Source organism: Thalia democratica, chromosome 8, assembly GCF_965202585.1.
Source record: "Thalia democratica chromosome 8, ktThaDemo2.hap1.1, whole genome shotgun sequence".
NCBI classification, from domain to species: Eukaryota; Metazoa; Chordata; class Thaliacea; order Salpida; family Salpidae; genus Thalia; species Thalia democratica.
This window is the reverse complement of record NC_139172.1, coordinates 9,196,310-9,218,430: the sequence shown is the minus strand read 5'-3', so window position 1 is coordinate 9,218,430 and position 22,121 is coordinate 9,196,310. Positions and strand designations below refer to the sequence as shown.

General features: G+C 23.7%; 2 protein-coding genes across 2 annotated transcripts; one reads left to right on the top strand and one right to left on the bottom strand.

Annotated features, from left to right (window-relative positions):
• The first annotated feature begins 428 nt into the window (after window positions 1-428).
• LOC145842550 (ceramide-1-phosphate transfer protein-like) lies at window positions 429-11,589 on the top strand. Its single transcript, XM_082950008.1, has 7 exons — window positions 429-529; window positions 726-757; window positions 6,626-6,780; window positions 7,322-7,496; window positions 8,879-9,033; window positions 9,220-9,396; window positions 10,784-11,589. Exons 1-7 carry the CDS (start codon window positions 454-456, stop codon window positions 10,809-10,811), a joined length of 798 nt encoding a protein of 265 aa, XP_082806134.1. The 5' UTR covers window positions 429-453; the 3' UTR covers window positions 10,812-11,589.
• A 243-nt stretch (window positions 11,590-11,832) lies between these two features.
• LOC145842880 (creatine kinase S-type, mitochondrial-like) lies at window positions 11,833-19,077 on the bottom strand. Its single transcript, XM_082950356.1, has 8 exons — window positions 18,850-19,077; window positions 16,707-16,845; window positions 16,064-16,300; window positions 15,165-15,376; window positions 14,874-14,945; window positions 14,480-14,631; window positions 13,825-13,988; window positions 11,833-11,861 (listed from the first exon to the last, which is right to left on the bottom strand). Exons 1-8 carry the CDS (start codon window positions 19,075-19,077, stop codon window positions 11,833-11,835), a joined length of 1,233 nt encoding a protein of 410 aa, XP_082806482.1.
• Between the last annotated feature and the right edge of the window lie 3,044 nt (window positions 19,078-22,121).

Here is a 22,121-nt window from a genome sequence, read left to right as displayed (position 1 = left end):
AAGCTACTATAATTTTGTGAATAAAAAAGTCATTTTCAATGATTTTTCGAGAGCTACTATAAAAATATAAATAAATATTTTCAAAATTATTCTGAATAAACTTCTTTTTTTACAAAAATAAAAAGAAATCGGCCATGATTTATTGTTATGTAGCATCAAGTTCTTTCATTGTAAAAAAAATCATATAAAATTACTACCACAATCAAAATTAATCAAACAAATCACGTGTAGCATGTGTGCAGCAATTGAGAAGTATGCAAAAGCGATAACAAAGAAATAAAAGAAAGAGTTTTTTTTCATCTACAAGCAATAAACAATTAACATTGAGTTTTTGCAAATCAGTAATAGTACAGAAGTTTAGTTTGTTTAAAACATATATAAAAAACAATTAGATTTGATCAATTTTAATTAAAACTTTCTACAATCCAGTGCTAAAACTTTGCTAAACTTAAAATGAAAAGAAATACAGCCTTTTTAATAATCGGATTATTAGCAGTCGTTGTAGTGTATCATGCTATAAAATGCAAAAGTAAGTTTTTTTTTTTACTTTGCGTTATCACAAAAATAACTACTTTATCTCATACAGAACAAAAAATTAAAACAATTTTCTAGCTATGTTTGAAAAAGCAAACAAATATTTGTTTATTAAAGAGTACTTTTAACAAGTTTATAAGTTAATGTTTGACTAGATAAAAAACCAAAATCGTTTGTTGTTTTTTCTTCAGATACTCCTGAAAACGGGTTCAGAAAATTTGAGGTTTGTTATTTCAGTTATATACTTTAAATTAATAAAGTATTGATAGCTTATCGAAACAGTTATATTAGTACATATTCAATTAATGTTATTCAGAGATACTTTCAAAAAAATATAGTTTTTTAAATAGTATTTTTTTGTTAGCTTTTTAGCACAAGTATGTAATAATCAGATATTTTATTGTTTGTTCATTTGATATGTTTGTAAAAGATTTCTCTTTGGAATTTTTATGTTACAGCTATAAAAGATAAAAAAATAGATAAACATTTCCACAATAAAAAAAAACATTTTGAATTAATTTACATTATAGCTTAGTATGAAAAAAAAATCTAAAACAACAAAATAATTTTCATAGATTAAAAACTACTAGTGCTTTAATTTAATCATTTATATTTCAAATTTTATGCTAAAATATTCAGTTATACTTTACTGAAGCCTAATGTTTAAAAGTCTAAAAATATTTGTCAATAGTTCTGAAATTTACATTAAATAATTTTTCTTTTTTAGAAAAAACTACGTTTTAAATTGCTAAAAATTAATTTAAGGAAATATCTTATAATATTTTAAACAAACTTTTTGAGAAAAATTAAAACAATGAACTAAATAAAATTTCAAGTAATGCAATTAAAACCATAAAATTGATAAAAAATCAAAAACATAACCAGTTATGATAAACTTAGAAATGAGTAAAGAGAACTTGGTTTTTCAAACACTTAATTTCATATACTAATTTTTAATCACATTTATTTAAATAATACTTATCGATATTTTAAAGCTTTATCAGTAAACCAAACTAAAATTCAAAGTTTGAAACAATTTAATATTTGAGGTAAAATGTCACTTTTGAACTTTAAAAATTACAATGAATATCATAATCTACTTTCCATAAAAGTGGCTAATTTAAATAGTAAACCAAATAAACTAAATTTCATTTAAAACTTTTATACTTACTTATGTTTAAAAATTTTATCCTCAAAAATAGTTATTTCAAACAAGTATATATACAAAAAAAATCAAATATTTTAAGAAATTTAATGTTTTGTATAATGTTTTAATAGTGAATAAAATAGTAAATTTAATATAGGTAATATAAACTTAGTAAAAATGTTTACATTTTAAGAAAATACATTAAATTTGTTTTTTTATTGTATGAACAAATAATATTTTTAGACAAATTTTTGTATAAAAAAAAATCTTAATAGCATAAATAGTAACAACATTATAACACTCAAGTCTCTTATATCGTTTAGTTTTTAGTATATCAACCGATCTTTGAGACTTTTTATCTTTATCAAGTATTAAAAATTAACAAAGTTATACTTCAAAAAACTCGACAAAGATTTTTTTTAAACTCTTATTTTTAACAGAAATTATAATATAAGCTTTGTTCAATTTTTTGAAATAAATATTTTTTATATCTAAAATAGCTTAAACAAAAGCAAAGAAACCCAAAAAGCATTAACTAAAGTTATTAATCGTTAAATATAAATTAATAACTTAAATGTGTACAAAAAATTAAAGGAAATTTAAGTTTTTAACCTGAACTGAATTAAATTTGCAAAACTTGTAGCGTTAAAAAAATATTTTTGCAAAGTTTATGTAATTTTTGTATGTTGTAAAGTATTATGATTTAAACTTACTTAAACGTACTATTTATTTTTACATACTAAAACTATATACTGAAAAAAAGCTTCATAACAAACACTATTTTGTATGAAAATATAAATTATTAGATAAAACTGTTTAAAAATCTAGTTATTCGAGGTTATGTTTTAAAATATTAAAAGAAATACCTATTAAGTATTTTATTTAATGGTTCTAGCTACACTTTTCTATGATAAGTTAGTAAATTATTCTTACGAATCTGAAAGTATAAGTGTTTTAAGCTGAACAAATTTTACAAATTAATTGTATATAAGTGTGCTTTTATAAAATTAAATAGAACTAATGTTACTTTGATATAAGCAGTAGTCTTTAAACTTTTCAAAAAATGTGCAAACGAATTTCCGGAAAATAAATTGTGTGAGCACTGAATTATTCAAAATATACATTGTAATCAAAAAACACTACTTTTTTTTATGTTTAAAGTATCTTAGTATACAAATAATGTATTAAAAACCGATATTTTTTGTATGTAAAAAATAGCTTTATACAATAGAAAAATACAAAATAAACGTATTAAAAGTATAAGTACACAGATTTCTGTACACAGATTTCTGTACACCGTGAATACTTCTTTTATTAGTGTAATAATGTTCTTCATATTGTTTTTTTTTGTACATTTTTATAACGAAAAAAGTGTTATTTGTTTTTTTGCTATTCATTACTGTTTTGGTAAAGTAAGTTCTAATCGTTTATTAGAAAACCCTAAGAAACTTTAATAATTCAAGTAAACTTAATTAAACCGTTACGGTACGTAAAAAAACTATTAGACTACAATTTTTGTTAACATGTAAAATCTTTAAAGGGCTAAAGGTTTTTTAACTTAAAAAGCTTGCAAAATTAAAAAATTACTGTTTTATTTAATTAAAATCTTTAAGAGTAACTTTAATTAGCATAGAAAAATTATTATTAACAGAAATATACTTATTAAACGGTTATTAATTTTTATAATATATAAAAAAAAAACTTAAGTCTAGTTTTTATATAAATACATAATATTTCTTTACCACAGATGTTCTTGTGCTAAAACTTTATTTCAACTAACGGCGTTTCACTGCTCTCAAATAAATTTAAGAACAGATCTACGGAGTCTATAAAATATTAACACACATTAGAAAAAAAGCAGAAAAAGCATGTAAAATTATGTATAGTGTTTATGTAGGTAGTAACTATAAATGAACTTTATGGTTTAAAAACAAAGTTTGGGATTTATTTATAGTTACTACCTAAATAAACACTATACATAATTTTACATGCTTTTTCTGCTTTTTTTCTAATGTGTGTTAATATTTTATAGACTCCGTAGATCTGTTCTTAAATTTATTTGAGAGCAGTGAAACGCCGTTAGTTGAAATAAAGTTTTAGCACAAGAACATCTGTGGTATACATTCCGATAAGCTTAGCTTATCAGGATCTCCTGGATTTAACGCCTTTTAACGTTACATCTTATAATATTTCTTTATTTATTTTAAGAATAAGTTATAGCTATTGATTTTTTTTATACAATGATTTACAGTTTATAAATAGAAAATTTTATCTAAAAGTTTTATGTAAACTACAAATTAAATGTTTTATCATTTTATTTTATATATGATCCACAACAGTAGTACAAAAAGTAGTTTTCTTAGTTCATAGAAAAACTTTAAAGGCTGTCCTTATTTTTTTGTTTAGTATTTTAATTTTAATATCATTGAATAAAAAAATTGAAATAACTCAGTTTTAAAGTTAAGATGTAAAAAATTTCATGAAAGTTTAATACAAATGTTAAACTAACCTTTAAGTAAAGTATTAGGATTAAATTTATTGTTATTTAAAAAAAAGTATATGTTGTGAATAAAATTAGTTTTGTAAATCAGCTTATTACAACCAGATTAACTTATAGAAAAATGCTTGAGTAAAAAATTTAGTATTTTTTTTTTTTTTACTTAGTTTATATTTATACCTTTTATTTTAATAAGCAAACAAATAGTAAGGATATAAACATTATGTTTGAAAAACATAAGTTTTTTCCGATTTTTATTAAAAAAGAAAATATTTAGTTCTACACATAATAAAAATATTGATCGTCAGTGACTATTTTTAAACTTTATAACTTGACTTTTTTTTATAAATGTATTTATTAACTCCATTCTTATCCTAAATAATCTTAAACCGAAAAACGAAATAATTTCATAACGTAAGATATTAGTTTATTATTATTATAACATAAGATGATTGCTTAGTTTAAAAACATTTTTTTTAATGTAAAAATACAAAACCAAGTCTTTATTAATACGTTTTTTTTTACAATACTTATAATCTAATGAAGTATAACGGTGGCGTCGGGAAAAGATGGTTAAATTTAAGTTAAAAAACTAAACGTTTGTTAATATTTATTTATTTTCGCAGTCGTAGCATCCTAGCAAAGGAGGCGTATAATAGTTTTAGCGTTAAAATTGAAAGTTGTAACATCTGAAAACTTATAACCTTTTAAGTCGACTCACTCATGTACAAAAAACACATACTGATGCTATTTTAATTAAAACACTCATACACTTTATCATTTATTACCCATCGTAGGGGAAATTTCATTCTAAAGCAGCTGATTCAACCAAAACCTACTTCTTGGTCTTAAGCATTTTTGAAATTGTGTTAAATTATGCTGCAATGTGTCTCATGCTAAAGCAAAGTTCACTGTTTGTTTTTAAGAAATCACAAGATAAAAAAGTTTAAAATGAATTTATTAGATAAGTTGTAAACAATGCTTTGACACAATAGCAAATTTAATTAAGCTGGTACCAATGATTTTTCTCAGAGTAAAATTGAAAACAGTTAAGTTTATATAAAGTACAGTTTTGCTGAAAATCTTAAAACTTTTATCAGATTATTTTTCAGTAGTAACTGTCCTGAGAAATTTTTTTTATATATAAGTAAGTGTTCCTAACTGGGTTAGATCTTGCAGTTTTACTCTTGTCTGTTTTATTTAAGTTTTCAATGTAGTTTTTCTTAAATTGGTTGTGAAGCAAAAAAAAAAGCTTCAAACTTATAAAAATCAGCACTGTTTGACACTAACATGATTATCTAGTTGTATTAAGAACTTTTGAATAACATATTAATAATTTTTAAAGTCACTAAAAACATAATTTATTTTTGTTTGTTCTATAAGCACAGTAAGTGTAACTATTATTGTATTGTGAGATATGAACTAATTCTTTCTCTTTACTAAATAAAAAAATAATGTGCTGTTTTGTCAGTAATTATTTTTTATAAAGTTAAATATCAGTAACAAATTTGTTTAAAATAATCTTTTTATGCAAAAATTAACATTGGCTTTTATACAAAAGCTTCAAGTAAAAACTACAAGTCAGATTTTAAAGAAAACAAAAATAATTTTTGAAGTTTGGAATTTATTGTCCATAGGTTTGAATTAACAATACAAACCTATGGACAATAAATTTTTTATTGTTAATTTTTTCAGAAGTTACAAAGTTCACTAAAAATTTATCTGCTTCATTTTTTGTGCTAGAGACCTTAAATTTTCAGAAAACATATCTTTTATAATTTAAAAACTTTGAATAAATTCATTTTAAAAATTTAAAACAATAAAAATTTAATGAAAAAGTAGAAAGTTTTTGTAGAGTTTTGTTATACAAAATTAATAAAGTTCAACAATTAAGATTTAAATATTAGTAATGGACTCTTAAGCAATACTTTCAAAACTTTACTAACTCTTTCATAATGAAGTAAAATATCAACAAACTAAATAAGGAAAACTTTTAAAGCAGTTCTAAATCTACTTATAAAAGTTATAAAATAAAAAAGAAAAGTTATTCTCAAGAAAATGGTTATTATTCATAGGTGATTGTTAAACAAGCTAGTTTATCAGTTTAAAAAACAGGTATAAATGCTAATAAATAGTAAGTATAACATTAGAATAAACAGAACAACAGTCACAAAGACCTAAAATACATTATTAAGAACTCAGCAAGTTTTCATTTAGGCTCCTTTCTGAGGAGTTCAGCCCGTATTATTTATTTTTGTAATTCTTTATCAATTGGAATCACATTTAGGTTTAATCAGTCTTCTTGTTTAGTATGTCTTATTATGCTTGTTCAAAAAGCTTCTCACAAACTTTTAATTAAACCTTACTTGTTTTACTGTTTTATTAGCAAATGATACTTATCTTCTTAACCAACTTTTAATACATGTAATGACATAACTCTTCTACAGAAAAGTTTTAAAACCACAGAAATGACTAACTCCGAGATGTCTGACAGTTTTACACTTAAAAGAATGGCAAGTTTGTTTAAATCGTGTGTTGAAGTAGACGATCCTGAAAAAGTTGATTTGGATTGTTATATTACTGCTTGGGTTGAACTAATCAAGTAAGTTTTTTATTTATTGTTAACCAATAAATAAATAGAGTTACTTTATGTTAATTATAAAAAAGTATTTGTAATTACATTTTTTTAGAATCCTAGTTGATCTCTTTGAATATTACCAACAAAAAGAAAGCTCTATTGAATTATTTTATCAAAATGATTAGAAAGTTTTCTAAAACAATTTAACAACCTAAAATGCATAAATATCAAAATCAAATAGTTTTTTATAACTTAATTAAATTTGAATTGGCTCATATAACTTAAAGTAAGTTTTTGATTTAAAAAAGTTAATTTATGTTTTTGATTTAAGGTTTTACATCTTTATTTATGTGTCAAAAATGTATTATTATAATTAATTAAATCCAAGTATTTAGTAACATACAAACAAGGTTTATTTCAATAAAAGAATAATTTTTATTAGTTATAGTAATATGTTTACAAAAAAAAATCTACTAAGTTATTTTTATTTTAAACAACTTATATCAAAATTTGTAGGATCAAACATCTGTTAACAATACTTAGTTTTAATTAAAATATGTTTTAGGTTCCTTAAAACTTTAGGCACGGCAATGGGTTTTGTTGCATCAGACGTTGAAGGCAAAATGAAGCACATGAGAATGCTGAAAGATGCAGAACCTGCTGGTTACAAAAATGTCGCCTCAATGATCACTCATGAAAAAAATAACGACCTAATACAGTATAAAGGAGACAAAGCTAAGGTTAACAAATAAATTCAGTTTATCATTTGTAGCATAATTTTTTATTTGATTTATTTAATGTATATATTAACATGTGTTGTTTACTTGTTGGAAGGTTCTAAATAAAGACTAAAAGTAATGTTCATTATATTTAAAGGTAACAAATACTTTTGTATACTGATTTTTTTAATACTAATGAATTTGTCACTCAATTTAAATTTTAAGATGTCAGAATTTATATTTTTTTGTATGAAATATTTTCAAAATAACTTGAAGTTTGTTTGGAAACTTATGTACACCTTCTAATGTAATTATCTATGTGGTCAAGCTCTCAAGCTTGTCAGAGTTTTCTTACAAACTGTTTGCTTAATCTTCTAACATTTATCTAAGGTATTTTATACTAAAGTTTTGAATAAAAAAATTGCTGAACACTGTTAAATTTATTTATCTATTACAAAATAGAAACTGTTTTAAATGTAGTATAGAATATACGTTAACAAAAAAAATACTTATAGTAAATACAATTTGTAAAATTAGAATTTTTAAACAAATTTCTCTGCGAAAATTCTCAATAGATATGAGATGAAATTTTAGATGTAAAATAAGTTGTTTTTTTCTAACTTATTTTTCTTTGAAACTTAAACTTTTTTATTTGTAGTTCTAAAATTTAGAAGCTAAAAGTTTTACAATTAAAATCAAATTTAGCAGAATTTTAAGACAAAAACAAAAACTTAGCTATAACTTCTTTTTTTCAACAAGCCTGGTGTTTAGTTTAAAATAAAAATGTTTTTTACAAAAAAAGTAAGTTCTAAGGAAAAATTAATTATAATTTTTAAATTAAATTAAGTTAAAAGTCCTCAAATATTTTTTTTTAACGTTTAAGAAGTAAATAAGTAGAGGTCATCATAGAAAATAAGCAAATAAAAATAAAAAAAATGGTTGGGAACCATTGAAAAAAACAAAAAGTCTTTTCAAAGTGTTTTGTAAATAAATAAGACAATGATTTATTTATGGTTCTTAACAATTTTTTATTTTTATTTAGTCAAATTTCCAAAAACTGTCCAGTTTTTAAAATCAAAAGAGGCAGATTACCTTCAATCCAACATTTTAATAAGAAAATAATCATTTAAAGTTTTATTCTGCAATAAATTAGTCTACTAAACCAGCTAGTACTAAAGCTCAAAAAGAATATATTGTGAAAAAATATGTTTGGAAATTGGTAATAAGGTTTTAACTTGTATTTAGTTTTTTGAAACTATTCTGTTCATGTTTATCTTTGTTTATAACTTTACATAATAACTTTTGACAAAAATATTTTTATCTTAAACTTAAGTTTAAACTAATTTAAAACAAAGAATTCAAAAATTATTTCTATTTATTTGTTGCATCAACAATTTCAATAGCCAGTGCTGAGTGGAAGTAGAACTATTCAGAGATTGCATCGTGCCCTCATATTCCTACAGATATTTTTCAAAAAAGTTGGGGAGAATCCCGACGATGAAAGTGCAAAAGTGTCCACCATGTGCCATGACGCTTACAAAGAGTCACCCATGTCAAAGTTGGTATTTTAAATAATTGCAAAGGATTTAAAATATTTATATAATAAAAAGAGTTTATATTTTTAATGAACGTTTCAGATTTATCTCGTGTGTTTATTTTTAATATTTACTTGGAGCTTTAGATTTAAATATACAGCACGATGCTAAAATTACAGTAATAATGTAACCTTTAAAAAATAATTTAGGTACCATAGTTGGATGATAAGAAAGTCTGTGGGAATAGCTGTTATGGTGCTGCCAAGTAAAAAACAGTTTATATTGCAACTAGGTGGCGGTATGGAAAACGATGAACTGTATTCTACACTTGATGAAAGTGTTAAAAACATGAATATTTTAATCAACTACACTGAAACGCTCTTTAAGTAAGTTTTGTTCTTTATGTCAGTGAATATTTAAAAAGTCAATTATTTTTTTAATTTGTCAACCCTATGGTTAAAATTACTGAAGTTAGATTCTCCTAGTCAGTTTAGCGACAATAGTACAACGTTTGTACTTAAGAGATAAAGAAAATTGTAAAAATAGCAAGCAATTCAAAATTTCTTCACATGTATAAGAAGTTATATGGCCAAAAATTTAGAATATATTTTTTATTTAAAATATTAGATGTTCAACTTTTTTCAACTATTAAATGTTCAAAGCATGTACTTATCACGAACTTTAAGTCCTTTAATACTTTTTTCTTCTAGTGTTTATACCTATAAATAATGTTTAAGTATTTTTGTTTATAAAAAACAGATTAATATTTTCTCAAACCTGTAGTGAAAAAAACCATGCTAATCAAAATATTTTAAATATGTATTGCTCCAAAAAAATATTTTTAATTAAACTTATTCGTTAGAGTTTATGTAAAAACATTTTAAGAAAATATACAAACATAGTGTACTATATATTAACTTCATTAATCATTATTTAATTTGTTTATATAATTTTTGAGTTTTTATAAAGTTTTACAACGTTTTAAATGTGTTTATTTTTCAAATCACATTTTGTCATCTTAGAAATAATTACTACAAAAACGATAAAGTTGTTAAGAGAAAAAAGAATTGCAGAAAAAAAAACTACTTTTAGCAAAAAGTATTAAATGCTAAAACTAAATTATATATAACTAAAATTACTCTACAATATTCATAGTTTTTAGCAATGTTATTCCGAAGAGAGCTAAACGAAATTAATCAATAAACTTTTTTTCGAAAATGAGTCAGTTATGTTTAAAATATTTAATTAAAACCAGTACCAAAACCAAACTATTTAAAACTAAATTATAAGGTTACTTAACAATGAGCTTAAAATTTATTTCATTTAAGTTGTTGTAAAAACAAATACTTGTCATTTAGCTTAAAAAACTATCTACTTCTTTAAAATGTTTGTTCGTGTTTTGTACTATATTTCTATGTTCAACTAGTTTGCTGAAGAAGAATCTAAAAGTACTTTTAACAGTATAACGAGTATAAAATAAAAACTTTGTCGATTTTTTGAACTGTGTTTTTAATTGAATAACTAGTTTTTTTTTAATATAGTATTTAGACAAAAACAAAAAAAATTCAAAGAATGATAGACATATCTAAGGACGATTTGATAATTTTAACTGTCATAATTATTATTTTTCTAAATCATAAACATGTTTTTTAGTTTGTTAACTTAATTATTAAATACCTATCATTTAAACTTAATAAGTTTATTAAAACTGTGTAACTTGCAAACATTTTCTGAACAAGTGTTAAAAATTTACAAACATTTTATTAATAACAGGAAGAACGATATAATGGAGCTACCTTGAACTATTACAAGTCGATTTCATGGTTACAACTAATCATACATATGTTTTTACTCGTTAAATTACTTCTATTTTATGAGATTATCAAGTTTTCACTCCTAGATTGCTATTTATTTTAGTGCTTCTAATTCGTTATATTAAATACCAAATTTTCTTTATCCAATGAAAGATACATTTTTAATTGACCAATCTTTTTTTATGTTAGTGTGTGGGTTTATGGTAATTTATGCATATTTTATATGATTCATTGCCAAATACGGTATTTATATTTGCTGTGTAATTCTAAATTAATACTTTTTCATGATTCTAAAATTCTTTAAAATACATACAAAGTTAATTCTGCTTATACAATGAATTTGCCAGTTAAAGTTTTAATAAAGTTAAGTTTTGTATAATGAATACTGACATTATAATAGTGTGTTACCTTTATATTTTTAGTTCATATAGATCAAGTTTTGTAACACTTTTTTAAAATTTCCTTTAGTTTTTATAAACTGTTTAAAACTTGTGCTTTTAAGTGATCAAAAAGTACTGTTCAGTAAAAAAAGTAATGAAATAAATATATCTTGCCTACTAGAAAAACAGTTTTCAATTTTGAATATTTAGTATTTATGATTAACTATAAACCGTAAAAAGTGTACATTTTAAGTGTAAACGGAAACTAATAAAACCTTAACTTTTTTGACTAAGCTAATATACAGTTAAGAGAAAAAACCTAATAAACGAAAAACTAAAATTAAATAGTTTGTTACATGGATTAACAAAAGTGTTGTAATATATTATTCATACAAAACAGCTGATTTATCTTATCTTAAAAATTGTATTGACTCGTTTTAAATAAACAATTTTTGTTTGAATATATTGAAGCTAAAAATCCTAAAATTATTAGTTTTTTACTGTTTAAAAAGTCAACTAAAGTTCTGATAAATATCTAAATAAAAAGTAATTTTTCTAACAAACTTATTTTAGATATATCTAAAAAATACAACTAGAATTTTCATCATATTTTGATAAATAATGATTATTATTTTTTAATTAAGTTCTGTATGTTTTTGACTTAAAATATTAAAATGAATTTTATTAGTTTGTGTAGCAGTTTTTTGATTAAAAAATTTAATTTCCATAGGTAATTTATAAGGTGTGTAGGAAATAGAAAAGTAGGAAGTTTCGATTGTTTCTTAGTTACGAAATCATAAGTTTATTTTCAAATTCTTATATAAAAAGATTAGTACTTTATGCCTAATTAAAAAATTAGAGTTGTAAAATATCTTTAATACAGAGTTGCCAAAATACCTAGAATTCGGTAATTAAAAAAAAAACAAGAAAAACCTGTAATTTCAAACAAAAATCAATAAAAAAACGGAAACACTTATAATTTTAAAGAACTCTTATATGTTAAGTAATGAAGTTTTGATTAGATACAAAAAATCTATCATAAATAAATTGCAATTATTTTTTTAGTTTAAGTAGCTCTAGAGTATTTTAAATGTTGCTCAACTTGAGGCAGGTTTTACCTTAAACTTAATTTTATACTAAAAATGAGCCAAAAGTTTTTTCGATGAAAAACCTGGAATAATTTTAAAAATCTTTGACAACCATGTTACTATTTAAAAAAATTGAACTAGCTAATTTGCTTAAAATAGGTGCATATACTTTTTATATGTTTATTTTGAAAACGTAGACTAGTATACGACAGAAACATGCTAGTATAGTTAATTCAAGTTTTGTAAAATCGCCATTTATTTGCAATATTAATCTTAGCTTTAAATTTGTTAGCAAAAATTATATGCATATATTGTTTATAGTTGACCTAATACACACAAGTTTAAGCTTGTTTTATTTTAAAGTCTTTTATACAGTCCAAATACCATTTCAAGCAAAAAAATAACTAAAAATATTACTTGTTTTAAACTCTTAAAATAGCTTTGTGAAACCTTATTCAAAATGTGTTTCGCTTTTTGACTTAAAAAAAAAGTTTTTAAAATTAATTGTTTGTAAGAAGAATAAATTTAGAGTTCTTGTACCTACTAACTTGCTTGGAAATTATAAATTTTAAGTGAACTATTTAAACAAGATGATTGACTATGTTTAGTTGTAAATTTTTTTTTTCTTTTTCTATTAGCTGTTTAATTCTAATTTTCAAAAGCAACTAAAAAACATTTTATATTAAAATAAATAATTTAATCAAAAGTGTTTGTGGATAGTTTCATTTGGAGAGATAAAAAGTAGTTAATAAACTAAGTGTAGTTTTCATAACTTCCATTTACTGAATATTGTTTTAAAGCGTTTAAATATTGAAAATAGATTTTAGAAAAATTTGAAAAAAAGTAAGGCATATTATTAAAAAAATTTTATCGTAAACTAAGGCTTGTTTCCAAAACTTAAATTGTATTACAATTCCTATCTTAAAAAAAATAAGGCCTTCTTGGTTAAACTTTTATTTTAATACTACTGTTTAACTATGCTAGCTGTTTAACTATACTTTTATAAGCAATATTCAAATAAAAATTAAATGTCAAATAAAAAATAAGTTTTTCCATTGTAAAAATTAGACAATTAAGTTATATAATTTAGAATAAATTTATAGACCATACTTATTATGTCCATAATGCTAGAAACACTGTTAACACGTTCAACTTATAACCTAAATGTAAGGAAATTTTACAATATTTTGATAACTATAAAGTTAAAAGTCGCCGTAGCTGTACGAAGCAGAGTAGTTAAAAAAATTAACTGTTTTTTTGCTTTTACTTAATAAGCTCTGTTAGTGTTTGAAAGATATCAGTAGGTTTCAAGTTTTAAATTTTGCTTAGAGCAAAAAATAGTTAAATGCAGTTGTAAACTTGTACAATATTTAAAAATAAACTCTTATTTGGATAAAAAAATCTATGAAGCTTATACTACGTTTATTATAAGTACAAAAAGCGTCTAGTCTCAATTTATTTTACAGCTTATTTAACAGAATTATCTTTTCATGTAATGACTATAAGTATTGTGATTTGTTAATTTTTTCTAGCTTTGTTTTCTAGATCTTTTTCTAGCTGGATGAGCAAGTTGACGCCATCAATGACCTCTTGAACAAGTTTTGATTCACATTTACCGAGTCTGTCCAAGTTTGAGATGTCAAAAATACCGCCTTCAGCTGCGGTGTCGACTCCTCCGGTACCTCTTTTTTGCAACCTAAAACGGAGTTTGATGTTTTTGATTGGACTAATATAAAATTTTCAAAATAGTAGCTACGGAAATAAAACGACTAAACTAAAAAGTGTATTATTTTGAGCGTAAAATATTTTTTATAGGCTATAATTAAATTAAAATTTCAATTTTCTGCAAATTACTTGAATTCAAAATAAGTATAATAACAGTTTGAAAACTATTAAACGAACACAGCAAACATTATTAACATTTGAAACACTTTATATAAATTTTAATATTTTACATAAAGTTTTTTTGACTATGATTTGTAGTACTATTAAATATTTTTTATAATATAGTTATAGGGAAATTTTAAAATTACTTACTAAAAGATTAAAATTTATTCTAAAATATGTTTTAATTGAATAGAAAATTTTCACAAAACACAAAAGTTTGTCAATATAAATTAAAGAGCTCAAAAAAAAAATTCTGTATATAGTACATAAAAAAAACTAATACAGTAAAAATTTAAGAACCTTAGGCCTTTAAGGACTTCATCAAAATTTTTCTGTTTGCTCAAATGGGGAAGTTTTACATGGACTCCACAACGGAGACCATTACCACAATTTGAAGGACAAGTCAGAATGTAACCCAAATTCTTACTTTTCTGGAATTCCCACCCTTTTTCCTATATATTTTATTTTTTAAAACTTGATAAACTTGGAAAAGTCACTAAAACTTATAAAAAAAACTACAATCTTATTTTATTTTTTACAACAATTTAAACATTTTACCGAAACTTAGTTTGCTAATTAAAGTCTTGAAAGAATAAACTATATTACTTCTCCTCTAAAAGTTGAGGTCTTTGTATTTGTTTTCAAAAAATCAAAACATATAATAATTTAAACACTTCATATAAGTTCAACTCACATTAAATATTTTTTCCATAGCGACAGTCCCTTTGCAGAATCTTTCAAAAACGGCTTTCATGTCTCCACCTTTCTACAAATCAATTATCTAATTCAAACAAAAGTTTTGCTTACATTCCAAAGTTTATAAATAAACAAAAAATGATAAAACTGTGAGTAACAATTTATTACCGCTTGTTTTAAAAGTTTAGCTCCTTTGATATTTAGGGTTTGAAATGTGCTTGCAAACGGCAATATTTTCAATATAATTTAGAAAAAACGTTTTTTTTTAAGCAAAAACATGCCAACGAACTTCCATGGATACGATACGAATGTGATCTTCTTCATTGACCCAGCAAAGAAAGTTCTTTTTGGAGTTGAGAAAGATACCCCTGGCATCTGGCCAGTCCCTGGCCATTCCAGCGGAGGTGAGAAGTGGCGAAACTGGTTTGTCAAACATGAGGTGCTCATCAATAAGTTGGTTTTGAGTTTCCTCTGACATTGTCATGAGGGAAGCATACTTTCCTGTATGGTAAATATATAAAATATTGTATATTTAAATCATAAAAACTACTGACGAGAGTTTGAAATAACTGATTGAAATAGCTTGTCTCATAGATTAAAACATTGCATGAGTACACATACGAAACATTCGATTAGTTTCTTAAAAAGAAAATTACAACAATATTGTAAGTAAATGATGCTAGTATACTAATGCTTTTCTTAACTAAGCATACATAAATTAAACATAACAAAAAATAAAACAAAACATTAACTAGTTATTTCGCTTATTTCAACAGTTTACATTAAAACAGTTTTTTAGAAACTTGATTTAACCACTTGAATTTAAGCTTAAATTTACAGCGAAACATCGTCAAACAGTAAAGTGTTTGCGTACAAGAACAATTGTTTTAATTTTTTATTCGGTTCTGCTTGTTTGTGCCTCTAGTTTATAACGCCTTTATTACCTTTTATCGTATAGTTTTAAATGAAGTTGTACATTTGTACTAATTATAGTTTGTGTAATCGCTTATTTATTGAAAATATTAGTTTTATGTTGTAACAACAATTTAATACTAACATAATTAGAAGGCTAAAAACTAGCGTGTTGTAAATTAAAAAGCAGATATACATTATACATAATTCAATTAATTTTTTAAAAGTTAATTATGTGTCAAATAATTTTACAATTCGATCGTGACAAAAGGATACCTTTCAGTTCGCATGGAAGATGTGCAAATGCCTCTTTACATAATTTCTCAACTTCTCTTCGTTCCGCTCTACTGCACACGGGAGGATGGGGAAGTCCCCTAATAGCTCTACCAGTTCGCACTCTTACAGAAAGCACGTACTTTTCGTCCAACTTGCCATCGGTAATACCGCTAGCGTCCAAGTTGATTGGATGGGTTTGACGGTAAGGATCGTAATTGTTGTGACGTGCTTTAATAACTGAAATCGTACAAAAGCTGTAAGTGATAAACAAAAGTACAATACAAATAAGAAGCAAATTACAATTTTCTAACTAAAAAAAATAAATTTTTAAAATGAAATAATTTATGTTTAGTTATAATCACTTGTAGTTATAGATTATTTGAATTTAAAAACAAACTAATTAAAAAACTACAGCAGTCTCCTTTGTAAGAAAAAAACATAAAATTTTTTATTATAATGCAATTAACGAAACAATGTGTATGTTTTTCTTAATTATTTTAGTATAGAGGTTAACAATTTAAACTAAATGTTTTCACTTAGTGTGTATAACTTGCAATTTATCTAATGAAAGATGTTGTTTAAAAACAGCTACTGATAAAATTTATAAAAGTCACTAGTTATTGAAAATACTATAATTTTAGACCTGGATAAAATAAGTCTTTAAAAGTGTCATAACTCTCTTCATCACAAGCAACCATACCCACAATTTTGATAAAAGGATGTCCTGGATTATCAACTCCAGTTTGAATACACTGATCCAAGGTAAAACCATTTGGAGTGGCCTGAAAAATTAAAAAAGTGTCAATTGTACTAAGGCTTGTTTTAGTAATAACCATATGAAAAGATAAACATGTAATTATTTTACAAAACATAAAAACTAAAGAATATTTTACAGCCATAGAATGATCTACCATATACTTAAAAGTTTATAAAACTGACTTTTATTTGAAAAATTTAACTATAATTTACTTTTTATAGACCATAAAACATTTAAATAAAACTTTGAGATATAGCTAGTTTTGTAAAAGGTCTCCGATACAATTTTATTGAGAAAAAATTGTCGATTTGCTCGGTTTTTTGAATACTTAAGAAAAATTTTCTCCTCCAAAATTCAAAAAACAAATAAAACGTTCAAGAAATGACCTTTGCGATATTAAAAATAATTTTGAAACAGATGTTTTTAACAAGGAAAAAGATACCAAAGAAAGTAAAAAGTACTACCTTTTTTTTGCTTCCTATAAAACAGTGTTGTTTACAAAAAATAAAATCATCAAATGAAGTACTCTGTTATTCTACTAAAATTAAATACAACTAAATGTTCAAAATTTTTAAGTTAATTGTTTGATAATAGAGATCATAGCGAAGCAAGTTCACTGGAATATACAAAAACAGACTTTTACATTACTCTTTCTTTATTAAACTAACATATATTTCTGTGTGTTTACTTATTTATAAACAGAAACATATGTTAGTTTAATAAAAAAAGAGAACTGTGAAAATTTGTTATTAATTAAAATTATAATTTAATAATTAGATTAAAAATTTTTGAAAATTATTGCTTAAAAACTGTATGAGGAGAATATCATAAACAAAATTGTTTTTTTCGCCTTTTAAAATAAACGTATTGACACTCCAACTTTGATCGGTTGTATTTCAAAATTACTTTAAATTTTCTAAAGCGACAAAAAACAACTAGTACCTTAGCTATAATTAGACATTAGCAGTTAATATTATTTAAAAGTCTAAAAAGATTTGTAAATTTTTATTTGAACTTTGTTTATCATAGCAAAACTTAGCCATATGTATTTTATTTATTCACAGAAAAGTAAACCAGAATCTAAAAATAAAAGTAGAAACGAAAAGCTTCAAGTATTTTTCAAATTCCTATATGTATTTTTTTACCTTTTATATAAACAATTATTTTAAGTTTTTCTAGAATTTTTGAACTGACTTATTTTTAATTTAAAGTCTTTAATTTTTTTACCATAGTTTGTCAAATTCTTGTAATACATTTTTTCATTATGTAAGTATGTAAACTACTTATAAAATTTACTTAAATTGTCTCTAAAATGTTAAATATTGTTTACAATCAATAGTGATAAATTGAATGAGAGTGTTGTGAAAATTTTTGTCTTTGAAAATGTTGAAAATAAAAATAGACCACAAAAGTAATACAAAAGAAATATTTTACAAAGATTAAGCTTTAACATAGATTCTATACAAATTTATTATTTTAACATTTGCAATGATGCACTTTTATGGTTTAGATAGCGTTCGTAAAATCAAAAGTACTCTATTTAATATGAAGTAATAATTTATAGAATATCAAGTATTCTATGAATTTTAAGGTGTTTGAAATATATGTTTGTTATTACACTTGAAAATTTTTTAATTAGAGTTGTTGAATAACTTAAGATAAACTAACTTAAGCTGTTAAGTTATAAGTTGTTGAAAACTGAATAAGTAAACACTTTTTGTATTTAAAAGGCTTGGTTTAATAGGCTTTTAATTTTTATGTACGTAAGCTTAGAAAATTAAACTGTATTGTAATCTTATTTGAAAAATTTAAACTGAAATTGTGTTGCCATAATATTTTTACACGTAAGAGTTTTTACACTAGAGCACAAACTATTTACAGAAGGTTTGTTTTTGTCTACAAAAAAAGTTATAGGAAACCCAAAGAAGCATATCAACTTTAAAATTAACTTGTTTTGTTAAATAGTAAGGCTTAATACTTAACTTTTAAAAGTTGTATATTTAGTAGATCAATTATCAAACAAACTTACAACATCTCGATATTTGTTGTAGATATTTGGAGTAAGGTGCTCTTTCATTATATTGTTATGTTTTCTTAAATCAGGATAATCAGCCGAAGGAGGATAGTTTAATGGTCTTGTAGGTGGTAGTCTAGCGTGAGCAATAAAATCATTATTTCTTTTAAGGTCTGAGATAAAAGCAGCAGTAGTTGAAACTGCAGCACCAGTGAAGGCGAGAGTTTTCATAAAGCTGGACATATTAACTTGTGTTTCACCTTTGGCTGTTACGTTATCCTTTTAAAAGTGATTTTTCACTTTGTATATTAAATGAAGTAAGTAGTTAAGTATGCAGAGTAAATTAGTCAAAAGCATTGTTATGACGTAACTATAACAAATAGTTTTTTGCTTGAAATAATCAAGTTATGCTATAATATGCATACATTAAAGTAAAAGTTTATCTTAGTGAATCGACTATTAAATATTGAATTATATTATATTTTGCCTTACTTTTTTCGAATGTTTTTTAGCAGGTCGTATAAACTACACCGAACTTCGTCATTTTGATGTTTAAAAAAAGTATTATTACAAAAATCATTTAAAGTTTGCTTAATATTTTATTTTTAGACTAAGTCCTTTTTTAAATTAATAGTTACTTTGTATTTAGTGCAAATACATAAAGTATTGGAAGTTATGAATACTTAAATAGCATTTAAGAGTTTTTTTTTTCTTTTATTTAACACTCCCAGCTATTATCAAACTGTGCTTTTCTAACTCGTTCACTACAAAAATTGATAATAAATGTAAAAAACTAAAAAAATTGTAGTAAATAATTTGTTATGTATAGACAATAATTGATAAAACAAATTACTAAATAAGTATGTAGACATTTATAAAGTTTAGTAATAAGTTACGCTTAATAATAAATTACATTTAGTAGTATGTAAGTTTAGCACATACATAGCTCCGCTTGAATTTGTTTGAAAAATTTAGCTTACATAAGTTTAGATGAAAAACAATATTAAGTGGATTTAAACCTAATGTAAAATGCGTAACTTACATTTGGTAATACAAATAAACTTAATTTTACGACGAACATTTTTTTAAATTGTTTTAGATTTATCCTATGCTTGTAAATTATTAGTCTTCAGCATTTTTATAACAAAATCAATAACGCTATTAAATTTAGAGTTCTATAACTTTAGTGTTCTTCATTTCCTTGTCCATAGCTTTTCATTTTTGTTTATTTGTTCAAAACTAAGGTTTCAAAAAGATCTCATTTTTCGAAAAAAATTTCTTGATGTGTGGCTCTAAAGTTAACGAACGTATAGTACATATTATTATTATTATACATAAAAAGTGCCAAAAATTCTTAAACCGTACAAGTTGTAACACTATAAGTATATGATACTTAGATTTTGAAATAAAAGTTTTAAAAATACAGTATGTTAATTAGATCAAAACTATTTATTATTTACATAAATGATATAGCTTCAGAAGTTGATGTCAGCAGCAACATTAACCTCTTTGCAGATGACACAAAAACTTTTAGCCAATAAAACACAACTTTACAGAGTTCCTTAGATACAATTTACAATTGGCTAAAAGAAAGAAAATTAAACTTAAACCCAGTAAATGTCAAGTTCTAAATATTAAAAAAAAAACACTACTATCTCTACTTTTGTCTTTAAAATAAACAATACAAGTTTATCTTCAACTAAAGTGTTTAAAGATCTAAGAATTTTTAATTGTTTCTGAAAATCTAAAATGGAACCACTATTTTAATCACCTTTACCTAACTGCATCAACTACATCTTTTCAATTTTTAAAGAGCTTTAAATCTACAAATATAAACATCCTTAAAATGTTGTTTCTCACATATATTCGTCCTAAGTTGGAATATAACACACCAATCTGGTCTCCATATTTAAAAAAAGATATTAATCATATAGAATCTGTTCAATGAAAATATACCAGATTAATCTTCAACCGCTGCAATATCTCTTATACGTCTTACCTTGATAGATTAACAAAACTTATAATAAAATCTTTAGAATATAGGAGACTTGAATTTGACCTCATTACTTTTTTAAACTAGTTAACGGTGAAACTACAATTTTTATACAACCAACTTTTGAATAAAACTAATTACTTACTGAGAGGAAATAGCAAAAAATTTACATGCAGACATCATTTCAATAATGAGGTTTGGCAAAATTAGTTTTTTTATCGGTCAGTTCAAATGTGGAATAAACTTCCAAATGAATTAATTTCTTGCAAAAAATTTAAAGAATTTCGATCAAAGTTAAAAAAGTTTGATTTAAATAAAATGTTTGTTAGTAAAATTAATAGTTATTTTTTTTATTAACTGTTGATTTAATTTTGAGATTTAACTTAATCGGTAACTCGATTTTTAAAGCAGCGCCCTTCTTCTACTAATCATTAATGATGAGTATTTTTTCAATATGTTAAATGATTATTTATCTGGCCACTCTATTTTGATGTGCTGGAGGCTTTAAGTTTTTATTATTTTGTTAGTCAATAAATTTAGATTTTTCACGATTGATCGTTTTACATTAAAGCGTTAATAAGTATAAGTTTGCGGTTAAAAAACTTGCTTTTTATGTTAGTATATAAATTTATATATCTACTTTATTGAAATATGTTTTCACTATTGTTTTAAACAATGAAATTTTTGTATAATTTTTATTTTTGATTTGTTTCGTTATGTCTCTTTCTGTTTAAGTGGCCTGAGTTTTGATGCCTAGGTCCATCATATGGACAATAAACTTGCAATAATTGTAATAAGATTGCAAAAAGTACGACATGGATAAATCAAGCAAGCTTTGAAGGTCTAAAAGTTTTATAGTTTATCTTACTTGAATACAAACGAAGTTAAAGTAACAAATTAATTTTAGTAGATTAAAAATAATCCATTATGCTTTTAATAGATAGCTAATATCTTTATAAAATGTACTGTTTAGTTTGCATTGAATACTAAATATTCTTCTACAGTTTTCAATTATTAAAAAATTTCCAAATAACTTTGTACATATAATTAAATTCATTTAGATTTTTTTTTAAAATCATTGTCTTGTTTACGAATAAAGTTTTATCGGTTGTATTTTGTAGAAATATTATAAAGGTTAACGAAATTTTAGTTTTTTGAACTTTTAATAAATGAAAAGCAAGAGTCACATAGTAAAACTTTATTTTTACTTAAAATAATAATAACTAGTTTTATTTAAAGTACAATAAGCAAAGTACAAAATAAATTCGTGCAGTTAAGTTTGAAACAGCTACCT